At 38.7% G+C, this 21,802-nt stretch overlaps 4 protein-coding genes across 7 annotated transcripts in view; 2 read left to right on the forward strand and 2 right to left on the reverse strand.

Annotated features, from left to right (window-relative positions):
- Window positions 1-1,102, reverse strand: part of LOC122995046 (serine/threonine-protein kinase PAK 3) — a 44,190-nt gene extending 43,088 nt beyond the window's left edge. The window contains exon 1 of one of the 2 annotated variants that reach the window (XM_044369987.1): window positions 1,032-1,102. The gene's annotated coding sequence lies outside the window, so the exon portion shown is untranslated. Of the gene's footprint in view, window positions 1-584; window positions 665-1,031 lie in introns of those variants that run through there. The other variant, XM_044369988.1, reaches the window with a different exon arrangement.
- On the forward strand, window positions 348-10,001 carry mepcea (methylphosphate capping enzyme a). 3 transcript variants are annotated; one of them, XM_044369982.1, is made up of 5 exons: window positions 348-937; window positions 1,688-3,561; window positions 6,153-6,371; window positions 6,463-6,586; window positions 6,683-10,001. In XM_044369982.1, the coding sequence occupies exons 2-5, from the start codon at window positions 1,735-1,737 to the stop codon at window positions 6,715-6,717; spliced, it is 2,205 nt and encodes a 734-aa protein (XP_044225917.1). In that variant the 5' UTR covers window positions 348-937; window positions 1,688-1,734; the 3' UTR covers window positions 6,718-10,001. The 3 variants fall into 3 exon arrangements, with proteins under 3 accessions (XP_044225917.1, XP_044225916.1, XP_044225919.1); XM_044369981.1 differs by lacking the exon at window positions 348-937 and adding an exon at window positions 944-1,066; XM_044369984.1 differs by lacking the exon at window positions 348-937 and adding an exon at window positions 1,139-1,226.
- A 3,411-nt stretch (window positions 10,002-13,412) lies between these two features.
- On the reverse strand, window positions 13,413-14,418 carry defbl2 (defensin, beta-like 2). The gene is given in 4 exon segments (XM_044370858.1): window positions 13,413-13,809; window positions 13,953-14,064; window positions 14,308-14,386; window positions 14,389-14,418. Coding segments are annotated over 4 exon segments (243 nt in total). The 3' UTR covers window positions 13,413-13,787.
- Window positions 14,419-17,250: 2,832 nt separating this feature from the next.
- On the forward strand, window positions 17,251-21,630 carry spag7 (sperm associated antigen 7). The gene is made up of 7 exons (XM_044371609.1): window positions 17,251-17,388; window positions 18,762-18,829; window positions 18,948-19,036; window positions 19,138-19,222; window positions 19,340-19,429; window positions 20,135-20,291; window positions 20,393-21,630. Exons 1-7 carry the CDS (start codon window positions 17,304-17,306, stop codon window positions 20,506-20,508), a joined length of 690 nt encoding a protein of 229 aa, XP_044227544.1. The 5' UTR covers window positions 17,251-17,303; the 3' UTR covers window positions 20,509-21,630.
- Window positions 21,631-21,802: the final 172 nt, after the last annotated feature.

Here is a 21,802-nt window from a genome sequence, read left to right on the forward strand (position 1 = left end):
GAATGATGGCCATTTTTCACTCCTCTCTGACATTTAAAAACTGAACTACAGATTCATCAAAAAGGAAACTCTTCTTCTACTTTATTGACATAAAATAATCAGTTACAATTTCCTCGTCCAACAAAATGATCGTATACAGAATACCAAAACATTCATCTTACAATTTGCAGAAGAAGAATAAAAAACAAAACAAAACAAACAAAAACAAACTCTGAGCTAGGGGGAGTTACAGTTCATATGAAGATTTTAAGCAAAAAAAAAAAACAGGCATTCATAGTTTTTACAACCTTTGGAATAGAGGAATCAATGAATCAATGTACTGTTTGACCTCCTTTGAGAAAACCAAGAAGTTTGGCTTTTTACTTGTTTATATCTGCTCTTATGAAGATGGTATTTAGCCAATAAAATGAAAGGATTTATAATTTATAGGTAGTAATTCAGTTTAGAGTTATCTTCTGGTATTCCAAACATGTTTGTACATGTTTCCAAAACAACATAAATGTTCATCAACAATAAACACTTCCAGCCCTGAAATGAACCAGCTGAGGATCAGAGGCTCATTATAAAGACGGAGCGCTCCTCACCGCTCTGCCCACTCCAGTCAGAGATCTCCGCCCCAGTCATCTTGGGCTACAGCTCGGAGCCCGGATGCGCCGCCATGCCGACTCTATCAGCAAATGGAATAATTTATTCACCAACCTGCCTGACGCTGGGTGACTAGGAGTTGACTGAAGAAGTCGTCAGGGCTAGTTTGGAGGGCAGAGGAGCCTATATAGCGGGCGGACTAGCACGGAAGCTGTGTTTACGTGTGTGTTTGTGCTCCTTGCCACCGTTGTATTGATGCACGGACACTTGTGTGCTAGCCACGCTAACGTTAGCTCGAGTCGGGAGAGTGCTGGGTAGTGACAGTCCGGCCGGAGGCGGGGAGAGCTGGGAGGTGAGACTGTTATTTTGATGGTGACTACACTGTTGACTGTACGCTAATAGGTGGCCATCTGGTAGATAGTATCACTGTGATAAATGAGACTCACGGTTCACAGGGGGGTTCAGGCAGCAGCATATCGAGGTGGGTACTTGAACGTTAACGCTTTTTTTTTTTTTTGGCCGGAGTGACGCTGAACGTGTACTCGACGTTTCAGTCTTCTGGCCCGCGAGACACAAGCTAGGAGCTAGCTTGCTAACTAACTAGATAACTGTCCCAACACGGGGACCCACAAACTTTTCAGGTCAGTAACCCCCCTGCATAGGCACGCCTCAGTTGTCAGATCCTCAATTTGACAATGGTTTAGTCCCAGGGACCCTGCAAGTACAAGGGAGACTTTTGTTATTACTGTAAGAGTATGCCAGGATAAGAAAGTAAATGGTTACCTTGTACATCCTCTTTTGCAAATGTGAAGTGATTGCATGAAGTGAAATTAAACTGACCTTTATTTTTTGAGGTGCAGGTCCCTGGACTTAAGTTTAAGAACCCCAGAGTTGTACTGAAGTAGTGTTTGCCAACATAGACAGGCTGGTATGAGTGACTATACTTGGCAATTTAGAGTGTGTGTGTGATTGCAGCAATATAGGGAGCCTCATTGAAAGTAACATGGTTCAACATACTTGAAATTATTTATACTATTCAAGAGGTAATGTCTCTCTCTTTTTCTTTTATTTTTACATTTAACATGTTTTGTGTGACTTTCAGATCCAGAAAAATTTCCATGTCTGCATCAGCTCCAGAAACCAACCAAGATGTCTGTTGACGAAGATAAAGTAAAAACCGGTAGTCCGCAGGCCAGCTCACCTTCATCTCTGCAGCTCTCTGAATGTACTGGAAGTTACAGTAATATATCTGTAATGATGGAGGGTACCGCAGCCACCCCTGACTTAGCAGCTGCTTGTCCTGTCCCGGGCACTACAGCCTCACCAAAACACACCAGCACCACTGACACTCTCACCCAGTCAGAGAATGCTGGACAGAGTGCCAGAGCGAATGAGAATAACATCAACCGCAGAAACAGCTTTCATCATTCCAAACAACAGCAGCAAACGAAAGTAACAAAGCGCCGCAACACATCCAATTCTAGTTTCAAGCATCCAACATTTGGCAAGAGGAGACGAAGGGCCAACTCCGAGAGTGACTCCGTCCTGCCCACCAACTTCCTCTTGGGTGGGAACATTTTTGACCCACTGAATCTCAACAGTCTGCTGGATGAGGAGGTCAACAAGGCTCTGAATGCAGAGACGCCCAAATCCTCCCCGCTGCCAGCAAAAAGTCGAGACCCCGTGGAGATCCTCATCCCCAGAGACATCACAGATCCACTGAACCTGAACAGTGGGATAGCAGACAGCAGCTTTCTGGTGTCCCCCTACAAGAGCGGTGGGAGGAAGAGACACCGCAACAGACACCACGGAGGAGGAGGAGGAGGAGGAGGAGGAGGTGGTGGTGGCGGGATTTCAACCACACAGATCAACCTCTCAGAATCAGGAAAAAGTGAGGTTAAAACTGGCGCCTCCACGCCAATTCCAGGTATGTTTGCATCATGCTCTGCACTAGATGTCTCCAAAGAGTCAGACAGTTTCTCCAGTATCACAGGGGATTCCCATGAACACTCAGCTGACAACTCAGCCAGCTGCAAGGAGGAGATGACATCTGCGTCTATGGACGATTCAGTTCTCTCCACATCAGGGGGACCAAACCAGCACACAAGCAGACGCAAGCGAAGGCGCAACTCTGGCAAAATGGAGACTCCAGTGACTCATTCCACCCCCATAGGGAAGTCAGCATCTGGAGAGAAGTGTTGTGGTACTACAGGGGCACCAAGGAATTCTCAGTCCTTCCACACACCAAGGAGTGGGCCCAAATCTGGGTCAGGAGGTCGTCAGCACCAGCAGACCTACAACCAGGCGAAGGACCAACAGAAGAAGAAGTTCCAGTATGGGAACTATAACAAGTATTATGGCTACCGCAACCCAGGAGCAAGTGAAGACCCACGGGTACGTGTGCTTCGTCCAGAATGGTTTGAAGGTAAAGACGTGCTGGATTTGGGTTGCAACTCAGGCCACCTAACGCTCTATATTGCCAAAATGCTAAGACCTGCACGCATATTGGGTCTGGACATTGACAGTGGTCTGGTACATGCAGCCCGTAAGAACATCAGACATTATCTCTCAGAGCTGCAGACCCAAGAGGCCAGACGTGCAACGCAGGAGAAAAAGAGCACTGAACAGGACGAGGAGAGGAACGGAAAAGCGAGTCACACAGGCAGTGAAAAGAAGCACAATGAAGCCGAGAGCAGGGATGAAAATGGGAAACCAGTGAAAGGAGAAAGTGGCCCTGCAGAGGCTGTAAATGACAATGACTCCTGTCACACAGATGAGGCAGGGACCCAGAGGCTGGACAGCAAAACAGAGGAAATGGCGCAGGAAGATGGTGATTCACCCCCTGCTGACCACTCTGTGAGCTGCTCTTTTCCTGTGTCCCTGCGGATCTCAAGGGGGCCCATCGCTGCACCTCCACTAACAGAAACATCCAGCACGCGGCCCGGGGAGTTCCCCTCAAATGTGTCCTTTGTCAAGGTAAGACAGCATTCTCTGTGTGAGAATTTGGTGGAGAGAGTATGAGATTGCCATGTAATTGCATCCCGGAAACCTAGATGAAGGTCAGGACATATTTATTATTTCACAATAGGCACTGCCAGTTTATTTATGTTCATTAAGACTACGGCAAAAGCATGATGTAAAGAAACCCTTATCCACTGTCAAACATTTTAAAACACACCCAAAAAGATGAAGGGAAATGCTGCGTGTTCTCTCTTTAGGACTCTTTAGGACTGATTGACTTCACAGGAGGACTTGATATAATTTAGTGCATCCACTTCCTCTCCCTGGAACATGATGATGAATAATGATGTTCTGCTTCTAAACTGGGTATAGCACTGTCACCTCACAGCCGGTGTCATTATCCCCTGTAGGGTGCACCATGCATGCAGCTTATCTGTATATACATAATGTATTTACTTTGTGCTGAAAAATGGCTAGTAGCTTTGAGCTGCATGCAAAGCTAAAATTGTAAGTATAAATTGACATTAAAATTGAGTTTGTATTGATTTATTAGGTTGTTATAGATCTCAAATTTTTCTCAGTAAGCTTTAGTTGTAGTTGTACACTTCCAAAGGTGGATGGATCAAACAGGAGGATCTTTTAGGCATTTTTTTTTTTAAGTTTGATGATTGGATGCATTGTTGAAAAGTTTCAACAACTTTAGGAATTTTGAGATCCATTAGGAAATCTATGGAAACCTTGACAAATTCATACTATACCTTTTTTTTTTTTTTTTTTTAAATATATATTTTAATTAAATTCTTGTTTTCTAGTCTTACAAAAGATACTCCATTAGTAAAAACCACCGGGGTTTTTCCCCTCCTACAGGTTATTAAATAATCTATAAAGCAATCATGTTTGCCAGAATCTTGTTGCATCCTGTAATGAGGAAGCTTCTGCACCAATTTCATTTTCTGTTCAGGTTATCGTCAATGACTCAAACTGTGAATATGGAGGGAATAATTACCACTTGTTTGCCCACACTTACGTTTTTGTGTGTGTTGTGCACCTCGGTGTGGGTTTCTCCAACCCAAGGTTCACTATTCTCTGAAGCTGCCAGTGGTGGTTTGAACTGAAAGATGGAAGCAACAAAGAGGAACCAGTTTGTCCTTACCATCAGATTGATGCTGTGACGTGGAAGCATTTCAAATGGCATCGGCCTGTAACGTTCCATCCTTGGTTGAGACTTTGACAAATATTCTGACAGCTTTTCTTTTTTAATATAAACTTTTCTGATCAAGGGTTTTTTATTCTAGTTTCTATTGAAGTTTCTTCACTCCACTGACCTTGTGCCTGACAGGCTTTGTGTAGGCAGCTACATGAATTGTTTAGATGCATAAATCGTAGTGTTTCTCAACAAAATCGATAATGGCCTCCTCCCCTGCTATGAGCATTAAAGGTAATGGCTGCGCAGCACAGAGCTTATCCTGTAAATCAATGAAAAGCCTCAAGACGAGTGCCTGAGCCCCCTCAGCCTTCACAATGCGAGATGGATTTTATAGAGAAATGTCAGGTTGTCTAGTGTTTGTTTAACATTCTTTTCCTGGCATCACGTTAGAATGTGGAAAGTTGTAGGGACGCATATTTGATTCAATATAGAGAGTGGTTTCAACTCCTTATTGCTAAGTTTATAATAATAAATATAACATATACAATGACCAAAAATAGCTGCATTGATTTTTCTACTGTTGCATTCATTCCCTCTTTGTTAGGGCTGCAAGTATTAATAATTTTTTAATCTATAAAATGTCAGAAAATAAATGGCCATCGCTAGTTCCCAAAGAGCAGATTACAGCCTCAATGTCTGAACAACAAGGATTCATTTACAGAGGTCCAAAAAAGAGAAAATCTCCTCATTTTAAAGGTTTGGTATTTTAACTTGTTAAATGACTTGAAATAGATGATTTAATAAAATGTTTTTTTCTTTTGGGCAATCTACTAATTGATTATCAATGACTCTTTTTGCACTTTAACACTTAAGCATTCATATTAATCTTGCAACATTTGTGAGTCAAATGGTTTCACACAGCAGCAGTAAAATTTGGCGGGTATTTCTCCTCAACATGTTTGTGGATGTTGCATAGTCTTGCTACCGGCATGTATCAGAGGATCATTTGTTTAATTTTTATAAGAGAAGGAGTCAGAGTCACTCAAAATGTTCTTAGTTTTTCAAAAATATGTAATTATAGGATGCGTTTTTAAATCTTACTGGGAGCCTTTCGGTGTGGTGGACGTTTATGCATCCTCTGTCCAGCACCTGAAAAGAATCCCTCCCTTAACTGTTTTAAAACTGTTTGGTTTCCCCTCCTGACTTGAAACCTGCCTGATGTGAAAGTGAAACTATGAACTCTAGATCAGTGGGCCACTCTGCTACCCAGCAGACCCCAAACCACATTTAAGACATTTACATGAACACCATTCAGATGAGATTCTTGGATTCTCAACTTTAGACATCCCTCCTAATGTGTTTATGTTTCAGAAAAAAAGGTCTTAACTTTATTACAGCCATAGCCCAGAGTGTGTTGTGTTAATGCCATGTTTCTAACTGCACTTCGTCTCTCCATTAGGCCAATTATGTACTGGAGAACGATAATCTTCTTGTGACTCAGCGGCCAGAGTACGACGTGATCTTGTGCCTGAGCGTTACCAAATGGGTTCACCTGAACTGGGGGGACAGTGGCCTCAAACGTCTCTTCAAGAGAGTCTATAGACATCTCCGTCCTGGAGGCATGTTCATCCTGGAGCCACAGCCCTGGGAGTCCTATGTGAGGAGGAAGAAGCTGACTGTAAGAAACTCAGATGACAGGGCTGTTGTGATACAAACCATGACTTTTTTTGAACTCTTAAGAAATATTTGTTTTCTCTCTCACTTGACAGGATAATATTAGCAGGAATTATCACAGCATCTGTCTCAAACCTGACCAGTTTTCATCGTACCTTACAAATGAGGTGGGCTTCACCAGTTTTGAGCACCTTGGGGCCCCCAAGTGTTCAATAAGAGGTAATTCATTCATTTGTCATAACAAATTCATGCTTTACATGTTATTCACCGTTTTATCTTGATGCCATATTCAACATTTATTTTCCATCATGACAGGTTTTCAGAGGCCAATCTACTTATTTCACAAATGACCGCTTCTGCCTTGAAGATCATTGAATGTGAGTAGCTTAAACCGCCACCATACATACAAACCAGCCAGCTGCCCCGGACTGTAAGGAGTCATCTGAATCCTGAACAGTTACTCCAGCTTTTCAGATGCTGAAGATGAAATTCGTAAAGGAGAATGGGACCAAAAGTGGGATTAATTTTGTAAAGATGAGCTCGGTCAAGAAGAGGCACCTATCAGAATCCTTTGTGACTACAAGTAATTGGAAAAAGTATGGAGTGAACTCAGATAGGACTTGGTGTATAACCTGGAGCCAAACATCATAGTTTGGCCAGACTGTGGAAGAGGTGCTCAGCTGATCATTTCCTCGGACTGTCCTAGTGCTAATGACACCCCAGTTTGATGCACGGCCATAACGTGTTTGAATATCTCTGTCCATATATCTTTACTTTTATAACTGTGTTCTGTGCCACCATATCACCATACATCATACATATTAGGGTCGGTTGATTGGGCAGAATTTTCCAGTGGGCCACCACATCTGCGGAACTGCAGTACACCACTGGATCACAAACAGATCATATACAGACATGATGTGTCTTGATAAGCCACACTGGAGTGCATGTGGTTTTATTCTATGCTGTGGAGATAACCTGCGCCGTAAATATTGCGGGTTACTAATGGAAGAATTTGTCCCCTTGGAGGTTAAATATCTGCAGCCACGAATCCTGTAAAGGCAGATATATAAATGCACATATTTTGGGGGATTTTTAAATTGGCCAAATAAAGTCCACTAGCCTTAAATTCATTGTCTGACTAATAGCTGAGGTTTTTGCCCCATCTCCCAACCCTAATATATAGTTTGTTTTGTCATAATTTTGCAAAATAGGCCTTAAAGCTGAATGAACTTGAACCTGTTACAGAGCTCCCAACATGTATAACACTTTGAAATGAATATGAAAAGTTCCTAAATTACACAAACCTATGATCCTATGAAGTGAAAAGTGACTAAATATAAGTGATAAAGACACTGATCCATGATGACAAATGTGGACTCAAAACAACAAACATCCAGCGAAATACTGAATGTTAACCCTCTTAAGTGCACAGCTGAGATGTTTTCAAGGTGTTGTCTTTTTTTGGTGACAGCCAGATCTTTAGAGATGCAGTTATCAAATATTGGATTATATTATTATAATATGCAGAGCAGGCTCACTACCATCTGGAAGAGAACTTAGTACATCAACTCAAACCTGAACCTCGAGTCCAAGTTGAAAAATCAGATGTCTAAATTTTCAAGAAAACAATTTTGGCTGTTTTGAGTGTTTCTAGAAATCTTTAGTAAATGTGTGTAATTTCCTTGATAGTTTGAACAGTTTAGGAAGCAACAAATCACTTCATGAGTTCTTTAAGCCCTTTTTGATGCTCCATGCTAATGGTAGGGGGCACATTTGAGCTATGTTGACAACCAACTGTTGGCACAGCTCAAGATAATTCAGCACAGAGACCATGAGGACTATTTTGCAAGTTAAATCTTTAGCATGCAGTGATCTTTTTCTTTTTTTTTAATGACAGTTAAGCCATAGCTCTACCTTTTATACCGTATGCTGTTTACGATGTCCTCTTTGAGGTTGTGACGGAGAATATAATTGAGTGTAAAATTGAAGTGGCAAAGGACCTATTACTATATTATTACTATTACAGAGTTGCTACAGCCTCTTTAACATGGTATCTGACATATGCATCAGTACTGGACAGGCATTAATTCAAACAGCATCACAATCATTTTAAGGACTTTTCTAGCACATGACTCAACTTTAGTAATAGATTATTCCTAAAAGGACTGAAATATAACCATATGACTTTTTACCAAATTTAGATATTACCATGCTGTTTGTATTGAAGCACTGCCAAAATATTTTATGGGTCTTTTGCTCTTGAATTTGACAAATATGCCATCGTCATCTTTGTCTTTTACCCACTGAGGACACAAACAGTTATGAGTTACAGGTAGTCATTCTTTTGTGATTGTATCTTTATTGGTGTGCACTGAGCTCTGCTCATCTACAACCCTTCATCCTAAGTGGCTGGTACAGGAAATCTTCCTTTTTTAGGTAACAGTCTTTGGCATACTAGGATAGGAGATGATGGAAAAGATGGATGATGTATGTTTCTATTTTTAATAACTGATCTATGTAAATAAGTTTGCAAATTTTGTTTTACTGTTGTCGATATTAAGTTCATAACTGCTTTTGTCATTTTCCAGTTGTTGTTTTTTTTTTTTTTTGTCTTGTTTTCAGATGTTTGCTGCCAATTTGTGAGTCACAGGAGTTTTTGTCCTAAAATGGATTGCTAATCCAGCTCTGTAACAACAAATGAATATGTACATTGCAATGTTCTGATGTGTTTGCTTTGTTCTCTCCTGGCAGGCACATGGATTGTTAGATTAGCTCTTTATTTTTTTTATAAACAGTTTGAAAGGAGTGTTGGTGTCAATGCACTGTCATTTGACTTGTTTGGACGTGCTTTAGACATTTTCAAATTCTTCAAAATAGAAAAAAAAAAAAACTTTTTCCATCAAACTTTTTATAACAAGTCGTGGAACACTGATTAACCCATAAAATGAAGCTTCAGGTTACATTTCGAATTGAAAGTGAATTGGCCTCAACCTCAGTTAGCCCATCAGACAGATGGCACCAAATCACACCTTTCTCCTAAGCTAAGACAATCGGATTCTCAGGCTTAGATCAGCCCACTGCTGTAATTCCAAGGGCATTTTGCTTTTTGCATTATTAAGTAAAGTTTTCCTTCTTGCTGGTCGCATAATGAGCATTTTATTTGAGAAGCAAAATTGTTTAAACTAATGTGTGCTGTAGTGTTTTGCCACCAATGTTAAAGAAGACAGATTTTAACCTAAGGCCTGACTTGTACGTCCAGGTATCCAAGCTAAAGCATGTTTTTGCTGGAGATGTGAATTTACATGTTGTTATATATGGTGTTGTATAAGATCTTTGTACTCTCCTTGAGGTTTTGCACAAAGTTGTGCACAGTCGATATTGTGATTTTTTTTTTTTTTTTTTTTTTGATTTTTTTTTTTTTGATTTTTATGAAATCGAAATACACAAAAGTTAGTGTGTAAAAGTTATAATGACCGCATTTCAGTATGGTTTAATACCAGTTACCATTGCTATTTCATAACTTATGATGCTCAGATCTCATATTCAGGTTAAAATAGAGAACAAAACACTTTTGTGCAATATTTGCCCTTTAAATTGTAATTCTGCTCTTTTAGCCAGCAAAAAAAACAAACTGCTATCTCATTGGAATCAATATTCAAGTGTAGGATAGTCTGAAATTCAGGAAAGTGTTTTGAATGTTAAAGCTTTGCGTCCATGGTTTCATGTTGCAAAGAAAACAGCAAGTAAATATGAGTAGATACATTGCAGCTAAAGCACTGCAAAGCAGTGAATGCATTTATAAAATTTTATTCATTTTTATGTATTTATATTTACTTATTTTGTATTTCTACTTGAAGACCAGTCCTGTTCCAAGAAGAGGTTCAGTGATAACAGTATTTGGTTAGCTGAGAGAAAGAGCTGTGCTGGGTTTGACTAAAATCACAGGTAATTTTTAAATTTTTTTAAAGCAGAATTAGTGCAGTTTTTAATGGTAACTATTCTACTACTATACTGTACAATATATTCGAAACCTGTGGCTACAACCTTACTGTAAGATTTGAGCAGCATCAGCAATGAAATTTTGATTAAATATTTGTCAGAGACACACCCTGACAAAAATGGTCGTACTTACCTTTGCGCACCCGCCTCTCATTAGTGTGAACTTTTCTAACATTACATCAAATTGTTCTATAACTGTAGTGCAATGTCTTAAACTGGATGTCTTATACAAAAATGTGAATCTTTTTGTAGCACGATAAATGCATAAACTCAAGGAGCGTATACATTTTAACAGCGCTATAATTCACCTCTCCATGTTGAATTTGCACTGATATGACTTGAGGGAATTAAACTAGTTTAGTACATTTTTGCAGTTAAAGTTGATGTTTTACATGTAACAAACTAGAAATCAGTTTTCTGGAAAAACTGTTGGAATAAAATACCCCCTCTGTCAGGGAAGCTTTTAATTTTTATGCCTCTGAACAACAAAATATATCTGAATGTTTCTCTGTGTTTAACATTTTAATTGATTAAAAGTGGTTCCAGATACAGTGGTTCAGTATTTGCTTATGCAGCACCTTGTAAGTTTATTTAACTGATATGTATTTTGGGGGGAGGGGTGGTAGGTGCAGACATAACATTATGGACTATGCTTCAAGAGTAAACATGAGCTCTATTAAATATCAAATACTGGTAGTAAACCAATTATAAAGCTCTATTATGCAATTGGTTAAGTTGTGATATTAATCATGCCTGTGTTTTCACATTTTTCTACCTTTCACATGTCCTGTATTTGATACTGTAGCTGCTCTGACAGGCAACAAGTAGTGTTTGTATTTGTCACAGCATCTGTAAAGATGTTAGTAACTTAGCCTGAATGCTGTAATTATTTTCATAGATTTAGGAATTTTCAGTGACAGAAGTAGTAGATGTCATTTTAAGGATTTTAATGAGGTAACTGAACAAATTGTTATTCAAAAGCAAAGCAGGAGGATTGAGGGGATCTTTAAAATGTATTAATTTGCAATGAGTGTCTGCACACAATCTTTATTTGCTTACATAAGTATTTTATATACATGTTTTCAGACCCTTTGCTGTTATACCCTGAATTGACCTAAAAGGCATCAGATCTCTCTTCAAATTGACTGTCCACCAAAATCGATTCAGTGGACATGATTTATAAATGTATGACAGATTCCAGAGATGCATCTCAGAGCATAAACCAAACCATGAAGTCGAAACAATCTCAGACAATGAATGAACAGACTAGCGGAACAGTTTTTAAACTGATTTCCTTATACAGTGAAGTGACAAAAGGCCCTGCATTCCCATTCAGTTGAACTTCCATAAAGGATAACCGTCTCTACAATTCTCCATCAATCAGGCCTTTATGGTTGTAAAAGTAAAAGGCTTATAACTCTCTGCCTAGAGCTTCAGTAATGGCACTTAATGAACCCTGAGAATGAGGAAACTAAGGGAAAGATATTATCTGGTTTGGTTAAACGAAAATTGAAGTCTGTCTTGAATGTGAAGCACTGCTTCAAATGAAAGCCAGGTATTATTCCTGACATGGATAGCACCGTCCAAATGGTGAAGCCTAGTGGTGGCAGCATCATGAGAGATGCTCCTCAACTGGAAAGTCTGGTTGACTGGTCAAGACCCAGGGAATGAGTGGCTCGGTCTTGGTCCAGACTTTTTTTTTTTCCCTAGGTGAGGAATTGGAAGTTGTCGAAGGAGTTTTTTGGTCAGGCTGTTTACACACTGCCATCTAGTGAGGTGCATGGAAGCCATTTTATTATGTTCACTTACTGTAAATAACATGGGCCTCATAGAGATAAATATTCATTTTTTCCAAAAATATATTCAAGTTTACTTAACAGCATTGTTAAAGTTTTGGCTCTTCAGCTGTTATTACCTCTGTGATTGAATTATTTCTAATCAAAGTCAGCATTATATTTTTACATTAAGTCTTTCAAGCATTCCTAACCAGGCCATAAAGTATATTACTTAGCCTCTTACTGTGTCTGAAATGTTAGAGAATTATTTTTATTTATTGTGTTAAATAGTTCTTCAACTTATAAAAAGAACCTGTAGCATCTTCAAACCCTGATGTCTCTGCAGTGGTGCAGGTGTATGCTGTTACACTATTATACTGTTTTAAGCTGTTGCTGTCAGCTTTGTGAAGACAGACAGCCTCATGTAAACAGGTTTGTGGGGGTCTACCCCTTTGTAGTTCGGTCACGCTGCTCTGCCTGAATAGTACAAAGATTCAACCCAGATGACAATGCGGGGCACAATACAGCGGCTCGTGTTTACAAATAGCATCCATGCTGTTAACACCTACTGGCCCGGGCCAGCCATCAACCATCTTCAGATCCTCACTCTAATAACTCTGATACAACAGTCACTAACCAAATAGATGACAAACTATTAGAATCATTTGTTTGGTTTATTACCAGATGTGTGTTTTTATTTATATGAATTTATTATGATAGACATTTTGTTGTCCACTAATGGTGTCACCTCAAACTGAGGTGAGTGAATTTGTTTTCAGCTGACAGTCATGTTGCCTCCTAAAAACCAAGCCAGAGTTCACTAGCAAAGACATTTGACCTTGCTATCACAGATAGGCAGACCAAATGACAATGAATTTGCTTTGCAATCGTGACTGGTGGATTGTGACGTCTGTCTGTTCCAGACAATGTTGTCCAGACAGACAGAATGGTGTGATAACATAAACACAGACAAGAGACATAACACTTCATTCACAAAAGCTCTATTCCATCACAGCTATCTGGGTCAGTCACTTGGCCGTTATTGTCTCCAGTCTGATGGAACTCTGACTGCTTTCCATGCTGTTATTTCTCTAAGTTCAAGCCAAGTAGATGAAGGCCTGCGCATGGAAGTCTTGTCTGTATTTTCTATGTTTTTTCATGTTAGGTTAAAGCATTACTTTGCATTATATTTGAGACAATATAATTAAAGCTTATAGTGATGAATAGTCTAACTAAAAACAGCAACAAACCAAACATCAATACTTTTATTTCCATGCTTTTATTGGTAATACTGCATTCACAAAGTACAACTGACTGTTCACAAAGGCTTAATTATGAATCTTTATTAAATGTGAGATACAGGATCAGTCATACAAAGTTTCAGGCAACAGAGTGAGCAACATGATTAGCTGCACACCTAATAGCTGTAAATGAGCTGAGTCTAACTAGATGAAGTCCACTGCAAAAGTGCTCATTGTCAGACTCCACTGCATGTTACAAGTCCAAGAAGGGTTGATTGAGAACAAAGCTCTCAAATTGGTTTATCCAGAAGAATGCAGCCTCAGGATCCCAGCTCCCTGCACTGAAGACGTCAGCCCTCGTGCTGTAACATCTTGCAGGCATCAGCAGATGTTTGGCAGGTGCTAAGACCGCACTGCACAGCACCTGAAAATGAGCACAGTTCAGTACAAGCAATAATTTCTCTCGACTTTCTTTTTTCTCCTGAAGCACACATTGCATTGAGTTGTTTTAAAGCTACCAATATTACAGTTATGCATAGTTCTACTTTATGATCTTTACAGGCTTACCTGTATCTTCGAGGGCAACCATGATGACCAACAATGTACTCCTGAGCATGGCAGATGCGTCTGCAGAGTCCTCTATACCCGCATGTCCAGTACTGCGTTTCTGGATCATTGCCTGTAGATAATTATAAAAGAATCACAAATATGTTCCCATATCCTCACTTAATTTTGACTTAATTTGACCTTTCACAAACTGTAATTACAATAAATACAATTCAAATTACAAATTAGTTTTTCTTCTCCCCAGAGCCACACAAACACACCAAGTATGAGCACAGTGTCGTTTGAGCATCTGCCATATCATGATTTGCTTGATTTCATCTCACACAGTAAGAAAATGGGTGGATCCATTGCTTACCCTCCCCGACTGCAAACATCAGGAGAAGCGCAAGGAGAACCAAGCTCAGTCCCTTCATGTCTGGGTACCAATAAGCTTTCAGACACTGCTGTTGACAGGCTGATGCTGCATTTATACAGCATTTCAACCACGGGGGAGGAGTCCGTCGTGCTCTGTGCAAATCACAATAACAAAGTATCGCTGAATGATGGGAGTCTGAGGGCTGAAGGTCAGGACTATCAGCTTACTCAGCTTAGTAAACAGCTGTAGCTTCTTGAGAATTTGAGATTGCTTTTAGGTGTTTTACAAAGAACCATTCAGTCATTTTCTTTCATTTTTGTACAAAAAAGGGACTGTATTATTCAACAGGCCCCTCTGATTTAAAGATAAATACTCTGTACTGTTGACCAACACAAAAATCTAAATGAGAAAGGGACAGTACTGTAATATTGTACTTACATACGCCCCTATGGCTGGACAGAGGGGTAATAATGGACCACAAGGGACTCGCTGAAAAGAACAAGCTCTCTAAAAGTTTAAAATTACAGGTGTAGTACTAACTAATCTGTTTGTTTTAGACACAGTACAATTCTGCCTGCCCTGCTGTGTTTTCAGGGCTGCCCTCTGTTCGTCCACTGCTCTGCCCACATCTGAATATGGCAGTAGTTCATGTGTTATTGCTGATGCTGTGAAACTACAATCAAACTGCACAAAACACGCTGCTCCAGTGACGCAGGGGGAATTGTTAACAAAACAATAACAAAACAAGGCATGGACACGCAGACATGTACTTGTATAGCATGCCCCCTAGTGATTATGTAAAGATGTTTGTTTGCTTGTTTATTCTGTTTCTCTCTCTCTCTCTCTCTCTTACACACACACACACACCTGCAGATCAAACTGCCTTAGAGGAACAATCCGTTAGCCAATCTGTGATTAATCATTCCACCGAATGTTTTTCCAACCCTCCCTTTTTACCATCATTGGTCTGGATAAAATCAGAGAATAACTAAGGATAAAGCCCGAGGGAGTTAACACAATGCCAAATTTAAAAAGCTAAATATCTCTTTCGAGCAGCAACATGTGTCTCCTACAAATTTATGACTGGTGGAATATTGTTAGTTTTCTTTTTAGAAATTGTAAAAATGTCATCGGTATGGATAAGGAGAAAACATTTTTTTTCTTGATGATAATTATTTCATAGTTTTATGCTAAACGTACACTAATCTGCAATAATGCAGGAAACAGTTTCCATTATCTGAGACCCCAAATTTTAAATTCCTTTATATAAACACTTCTTTGCTTACAGAAAGTGATGAATGACAATTTACAGTAAAGTGTTTCCTTAAGAGCTGCAAGCAATTACTCTGTCCCAGGAGCTCACCAAAATAAATAAATGCGGGTAAAATCTTTAGCCTCTCTTGTTCCCATGGTACTCTTTAATACAATAAACTTGTCAGGGTGATAAACATGACTGTGGTTTGCATATGGAGTCACATTACATGATTTGTGAGCATGGATTTTTTTCAAATATTACACAGGCCCTCTGAGATTTGTACTGTGAAGAATTGAAAGTCTAATATGTCTCTCCACTGTCAACACTGAAAGGCCTGTGTTAAAGCAATAACTTTCATTTGAAATTTGTCAGGGAAGTGTTTTTTTTTGTTTGTTTGTTTGTTTGTTTGTTTTTTACAGTTTATATATTTTAGTAAAGCAGAAAACATGGATTGTAGGTGGGAAGTTGCACCTTTTATCTGTTGATTTATTCCAGATTATGGCCAAATGCAAGAAACATTTTTTTAGATTTGACATTAATCTCAGAGGTCTGAATATTTTTTTCCCTGATTACTATACTTCAGAATGGACTTGAAAAGCTAAATTATAGCCTATACAATAACTAAATATACTAACTCAAATATTGAAGATAAATAGCAAAAATAAAAATAAAATAGAGACTTGATATATAACCATAACTATAATATGTTATTTGTTGAAATGACTTCCTAACCAAAAAAAAAAAAAAAAAAAGAATGGTGTGATAACATAAACACAGACAAGAGACATAACACTTCATTCACAAAAGCTCTACTCCATCACAGCTATCTGGGTCAGTCACTTGGCCGTTATTGTCTCCAGTCTGATGGAACTCTGACTGCTTTCCATGCTGTTATTTCTCTAAGTTCAAGCCAAGTGGATGAAGGCCTGCACATAGAAGTCTTGTCTGCATTTTCTATGTTTTTTCATGTTAGGTTAAAGCATTACTTTGCATTATATTTGAGACAATATAATTAAAGCTTATAGTGATGAATAGTCTAACTAAAAACAGCAACAAACCAAACATCAATACTTTTATTTCCATGCTTTTATTGGCAATACTGCATTCACAAAGTACAACTGACTGTTCACAAAGGCTTAATTATGAATCTTTATTAAATGTGAGATACAGGATCAGTCATACAAAGTTTCAGGCAACATAGTGAGCAACATGATTAGCTGCTTTTTTTTTTTTTTTTTTTTTTTTTTTTACAGTTTATATATTTTAGTAAAGCAGAAAACATGGATTGTAGGTGGGAAGTTGCACCTTTTATCTGTTGATTTATTCCAGATTATGGCCAAATGCAAGAAACATTTTTTTAGATTTGACATTAATCTCAGAGGTCTGAATATTTTTTTCTCTGATTAATATACTTCAGAATGTACTTGAAACTTGCTAAATTATAGCCTATACAATAACTAAATATACTAACTCAAATATAGAAGATAAATAGCAAAAATAAAAATAAAATAGAGACTTGATATATAACCATAACTATAATATGTTATTTGTTGAAATGACTTACTAACCAAAAAAAAAAAAAGATATAATACCACTTTCGTGTACAGAGGGTGGCAGTATATATTTTACACGCCGTTTTTTTCACACAAGAGAAGAAGACTCTAGTAGTCATTTGCGCATGCGTTGCTCGCACAGCGGCAGCTAACAACAACAACAGTCCTCTCTGCTCTATCATTTCAAGATGGCGGACCTGCTAGGTTCAATCTTAAACTCGATGGAGAAGCCTCCGACAGTCGGCGACCAAGAAAGCCGACGAAAGGCTCGAGGTACATAAAGTATTGACCCTAATAACGACTCATTTTGTAGTTTGAAACTGTCGAAATGGATATGATATTAGAATGAGACATATTAAAATATTAAAAGGACAGGCGAATAGGGGGCATTTCTGGTGCTTCTATTATAACATGATGCTGCTGTTACAGTCACACAACCCTGCTGAAATCACTAGTAAACACCCAGCATTGGTGTATTTGCTGCAGCCCGTTGAAAGAAGTCTTCTCTGAGTATTCACACTGCTCTGCCTTTATATATACATTTGTTGTAAGCCCTTAAGATTTCCATTCTTCACCAGCGTGGGCTTCCTTTTCCCTCATTGAACTCAAACCATTATCTTGGCTATTTGCTCAGGCTGAGGGCATTTCATTGCGTTACAGTAGATATAAGCCAATTAAAGAGTACCATAAAAGTCAATTATGTTAATAAAATGAGTGCATAGTTCCTAGCCGTGTTCATTTGAAGCGATAACTACTATTGATAGATGCTAAGCACCAATTGCATTCATGAGGTATTGAAAGTTTTCTTTGAGACTTTCACAGTTACAAACAGCAGCCACTTTTCTGAGGCTCTATTTATATCTAATAAAAACAGTCGGGCAGCAATTGTTTCACGATTAATTGTTTAGGCTATGAAATAGTGAAAAAATGGCATTTATAATTTCTTTTCTAATTACTTTAATTTGTCTGACTAATAGTCCATAATGTTCAGCTATTCTATTAACAGTTATATGAAAAGGAAAAATAGTAAATCGTCACATTTGAGAAGTTGGAACCATCAAATATGAATATGAAATTGATTGAATAATTATCAAAATAGTTGCTCATTATTTTTTTGTTGATCTAATCGTTGTAGCCCATAACTACCATATGGCTCCCCAAAAACATAGGAAACTGGGTGTACTTAAACTATATTATTTTCTGTTTAAAGATCTAAAGTTATACTTTTCAGTTGCTACTCTGAAATTTTCAAAATTGTTAAGACTTTGGTGATGCTGACTAGAGTATTGCTACAAATAAACAACTTCATCCACTTTTCAGCTGTTGTGAAGAAATAACCACAAGACGGCTTTGATAAAAAAAAAAGTGACCGCATCCATTTCATTAACTGTTATGAGTATTCCTAGTAATAAAACATCAGAGGCTGTTTGCTCTTGGACACATGCTACAAATAATAGCCCAGAATGATCTGGAAATGTGGTTTGGGGATTACTGGAAGTCTGTCTCTTGATGAGCTTCATTTTTTCTTTGGTATTTAAAAATACACGTCGATCAGTTGTAGCTGTAAGACTACATGATATGTGTTTACAATGGAAACTTGAAATACTATGCAACATTAACAAACTTTAACTTCTGTCTTTTTTAAGAACAAGCAGCAAGACTCAAGAAGATGGAGGAAGATGAGAAAAGAAAGAAAGCAGAGTTCAGGAAAAAGGTGAGAGAACAAGTGTCATATCTGCCACGAACTGACTTAAGTTCTGGCACTTCCTTCACTAGTATCGGTGTAAATCACATGCAAAATTACACTGTGGCTTCCTTCATCATTTGTTTAGATGGAGAAAGAGGTGTCGGATTTCATCCAAGACAGTTCACAGCAGAAGAGAAAATATAACCCTATGGGGAAGATCGAAAGGAGTATATTGTAAGTCATCATTACTATATCAAAGAATTTATGCAAGAAACACAAGATATCTGTGTCACATGCTCATAAATATTTACGTTTCATTTCTTCCCATCATACAGGCATGATGTTGCAGAAGTGGCTGGTCTGACTTCTTTTTCTTTTGGGGAGGATGAGGAGAGCCGTTACGTCATGCTTTTCAAGAAGGTTTGAATACTTAATTTTTAATGCAACATTAGATATAAAAATACAGTCGCTTTGATTTAACTTATGAGCAAATCATTGTGGGGCAATGTGACTATTTTCCACCTTGTGCTGTTGCAGGAGTTTGCTCCATCAGATGAGGAACTGGAAGCCTATCGCAAAGGAGAGGAGTGGGATCCCCAGCTGGCAGAACAACGGCGCAGACTAAAAGTAAGACTTGGATGCTCTTTTGTAGCTCAACTGAGATGTGTTTAGTTGGCAGCATTGTGTAATAATACTGTCTGAAAATGAAATCGGATATAGCCAGAGTACTTTTAATTGCTGGGTCTGTTTTGTTGTGTATTTTTCATGTTCCTATCACAAAGTAGCTGGACGTAGACAAAGGAACATTGCTAGATATTTCAGGTGCAACTACACTGAAGTTAGATCACAGCAGAAACATTTTAGCCATCTTAAAAAAAATCAATAACAGTTAAAAATAGATTTTGATGTCTCACTGAAAGGGAAAGCAGTTCCCTGCGGAGCTTTCATCCACTCTACACCCATATAGGGAGAAAAATGATAATTTCTTTGGACAAGTGCCTTGACTTAGATTACTTTGACCAGAAAAGGTCTTAACTGGTAAATCATTATTGTGTTGCTCTTTCCATGTAGTTTATATGTGTAATTTACACTTGACTGCTTACAAGTCACAGTACCTTCTCAGGAGGGACGTTTAAAAATACTTGAATTTATTTACCGGAGTTGAAGCAGGTTGAGAAGAAACAGGTGTATCTAAACATAATTTAACATTTTGTATCGCCAAGTAACTCCTAGAATGCTTTTCACATAGCAGCTTAATTGTATCTAACAGTATAAGAGTATAAGGTGTGGCTTTTTAAAAATCTCTGACTTTTTCTGTTCTCATCACTCTAGGAACAGGCTGCGTTGGAAGAAGCAGCATCCAGTCAGACAAAGAAGTCAGAAGCATGTCCCAACTCCAATTATAGAGACAAGTACAGTCACCTGATTGGCACCTCAGCTGCAAAAGATGCAGCACATACACTAGAGGCCAACAGTGCTTACGGCTGTGGTGAGTATACAGTGATGTTGCTCTGCCCCTCACAACATTCACATCACTGCTCTCCTTGTCCCCGTTTATTTACCATTGATGTTGGTAATTTTCTCTCCCAGTTCCGGTGGCCAACAAGAGAGACACCCGCTCCATAGAAGAAGCCATGAATGAAATCAGAGCGAAGAAACGGCAGAAGCGAGAGGACGACACGGGAGCACAGGGCAGCAGTTCTTGAGTCTGCCACTGTCTGTCTACTACTGTGTGTGTGTGAGTGTGTGTGCGGGGGGGGTGTGTGTGTGTGTGTGAGGGCGCCTTACTGTGTCTGCGTGCACAGTCGTATTCATCCTATAATGCAATATTCTGTACTTCAGACATTTAAAAGTATAACTTATATGACAGGCGCCGAATCTAGTACGTATGTCACTCTCTGATCTAGACTGTACTGAAATCATAAAATCTTGTTAATGAGGATGCTCAGGTGTGTCTAATCCAGGAGGTGGATTACTATATATGTTTGTTTAACATTTGCCCGTGACGTTCTGTCGATTATCAAGCTTCTCACACATGATTGGACCATATATAGTGTGAGAAACTTGTTTTGATAAAACAGTGTGTCGAGGTGTTACTTAAAAACACCCAATATCTTCATACATATATTTTTAGAGATTTTTTTTGGGGGGGGGGGGGGGGGTAGAGATTTTTTTGGGCAGTGATGGATGCAGATGTGCATTCACAGTTCTAAGTGACATTTTTATCATTAAGAATATTGACAATTTTGAGCTTTAACCAGGCCGCATGAAGTTTTGATAGCAATGTTTTAGGGGCAAGGCATGACAGAAAAGTCCCACCGACAGTGTTCCTAATAGCCAGAGCAGCTTTAAAAGGGAAACAGGAATGCCGTCTATTGACCATCTTTTGATGTGGTGTAATGAGTTGTTTTTTTCCTGCTAGTCTCAGCCTGTTTCGAAACTTTGTCAAAGTCAGGATAATGCCGTTTCTTCCACCTCAGGGAGAACGGCTTTTTAGAATCGTTTGAATTTTAAGAATCTGTGATTAAGTCAGAGATTTCTTGTTCTTTGTTTCTGTACATCTGCACTGACTGTGAATTAATCTGTTACTCCGAGATAATGTTTTGTCAACAAGCCACATGATGGCTCACAATAGGCATCATAGGAGGGGAGGGGGGGGGGGGGGCGGAAGTACCAGACTCCATGTCGGGAAATGGATCACTAAGTTTTATTCCAAGTCTTTTGTTTGTCATGTTTTCAAGCAAGGGTTTCTTGGCATCTTGATGTCTTTTTTTTAACATGGTTGCACTGTTTTATCCCCAATGTGTATTAATAAATGGAGAACAGTATTAAGTGTTTGTTTGTTGTCTTTATTTTCTGCATAGCTCCCATTTTACATTTTAGCTCAGCATAAGCAAAAAAGAAAGTTAAAGATGTACAACAGGCAAAAAACATGAGCTAAGAAGAATCACTTTCAATATACTTTAATCCAATACAATAAAAACATGACAAAATACAGCT

Source organism: Thunnus albacares, chromosome 13 (assembly GCF_914725855.1).
Source record: "Thunnus albacares chromosome 13, fThuAlb1.1, whole genome shotgun sequence".
In the NCBI taxonomy this organism is placed as follows: domain Eukaryota; kingdom Metazoa; phylum Chordata; class Actinopteri; order Scombriformes; family Scombridae; genus Thunnus; species Thunnus albacares.

Bases quoted from the DNA above. Each gene is read 5' to 3' on its own strand.
- mepcea (XM_044369981.1), top strand. From the start codon at position 1,021: ATGAGACTCACGGTTCACAGGGGGGTTCAGGCAGCAGCATATCGAG. The intron at 1,067-1,687 runs GTGGGTACTTGA...TGTGACTTTCAG, and splicing joins TCAGGCAGCAGCATATCGAG to ATCCAGAAAAATTTCCATGT. The intron at 6,587-6,682 runs GTAATTCATTCA...CCATCATGACAG, and splicing joins CCCCAAGTGTTCAATAAGAG to GTTTTCAGAGGCCAATCTAC.
- spag7 (XM_044371609.1), top strand. From the start codon at position 17,304: ATGGCGGACCTGCTAGGTTCAATCTTAAACTCGATGGAGAAGCCTCCG. The intron at 17,389-18,761 runs GTACATAAAGTA...GTCTTTTTTAAG, and splicing joins AAGCCGACGAAAGGCTCGAG to AACAAGCAGCAAGACTCAAG. The intron at 20,292-20,392 runs GTGAGTATACAG...TTTCTCTCCCAG, and splicing joins CAACAGTGCTTACGGCTGTG to TTCCGGTGGCCAACAAGAGA.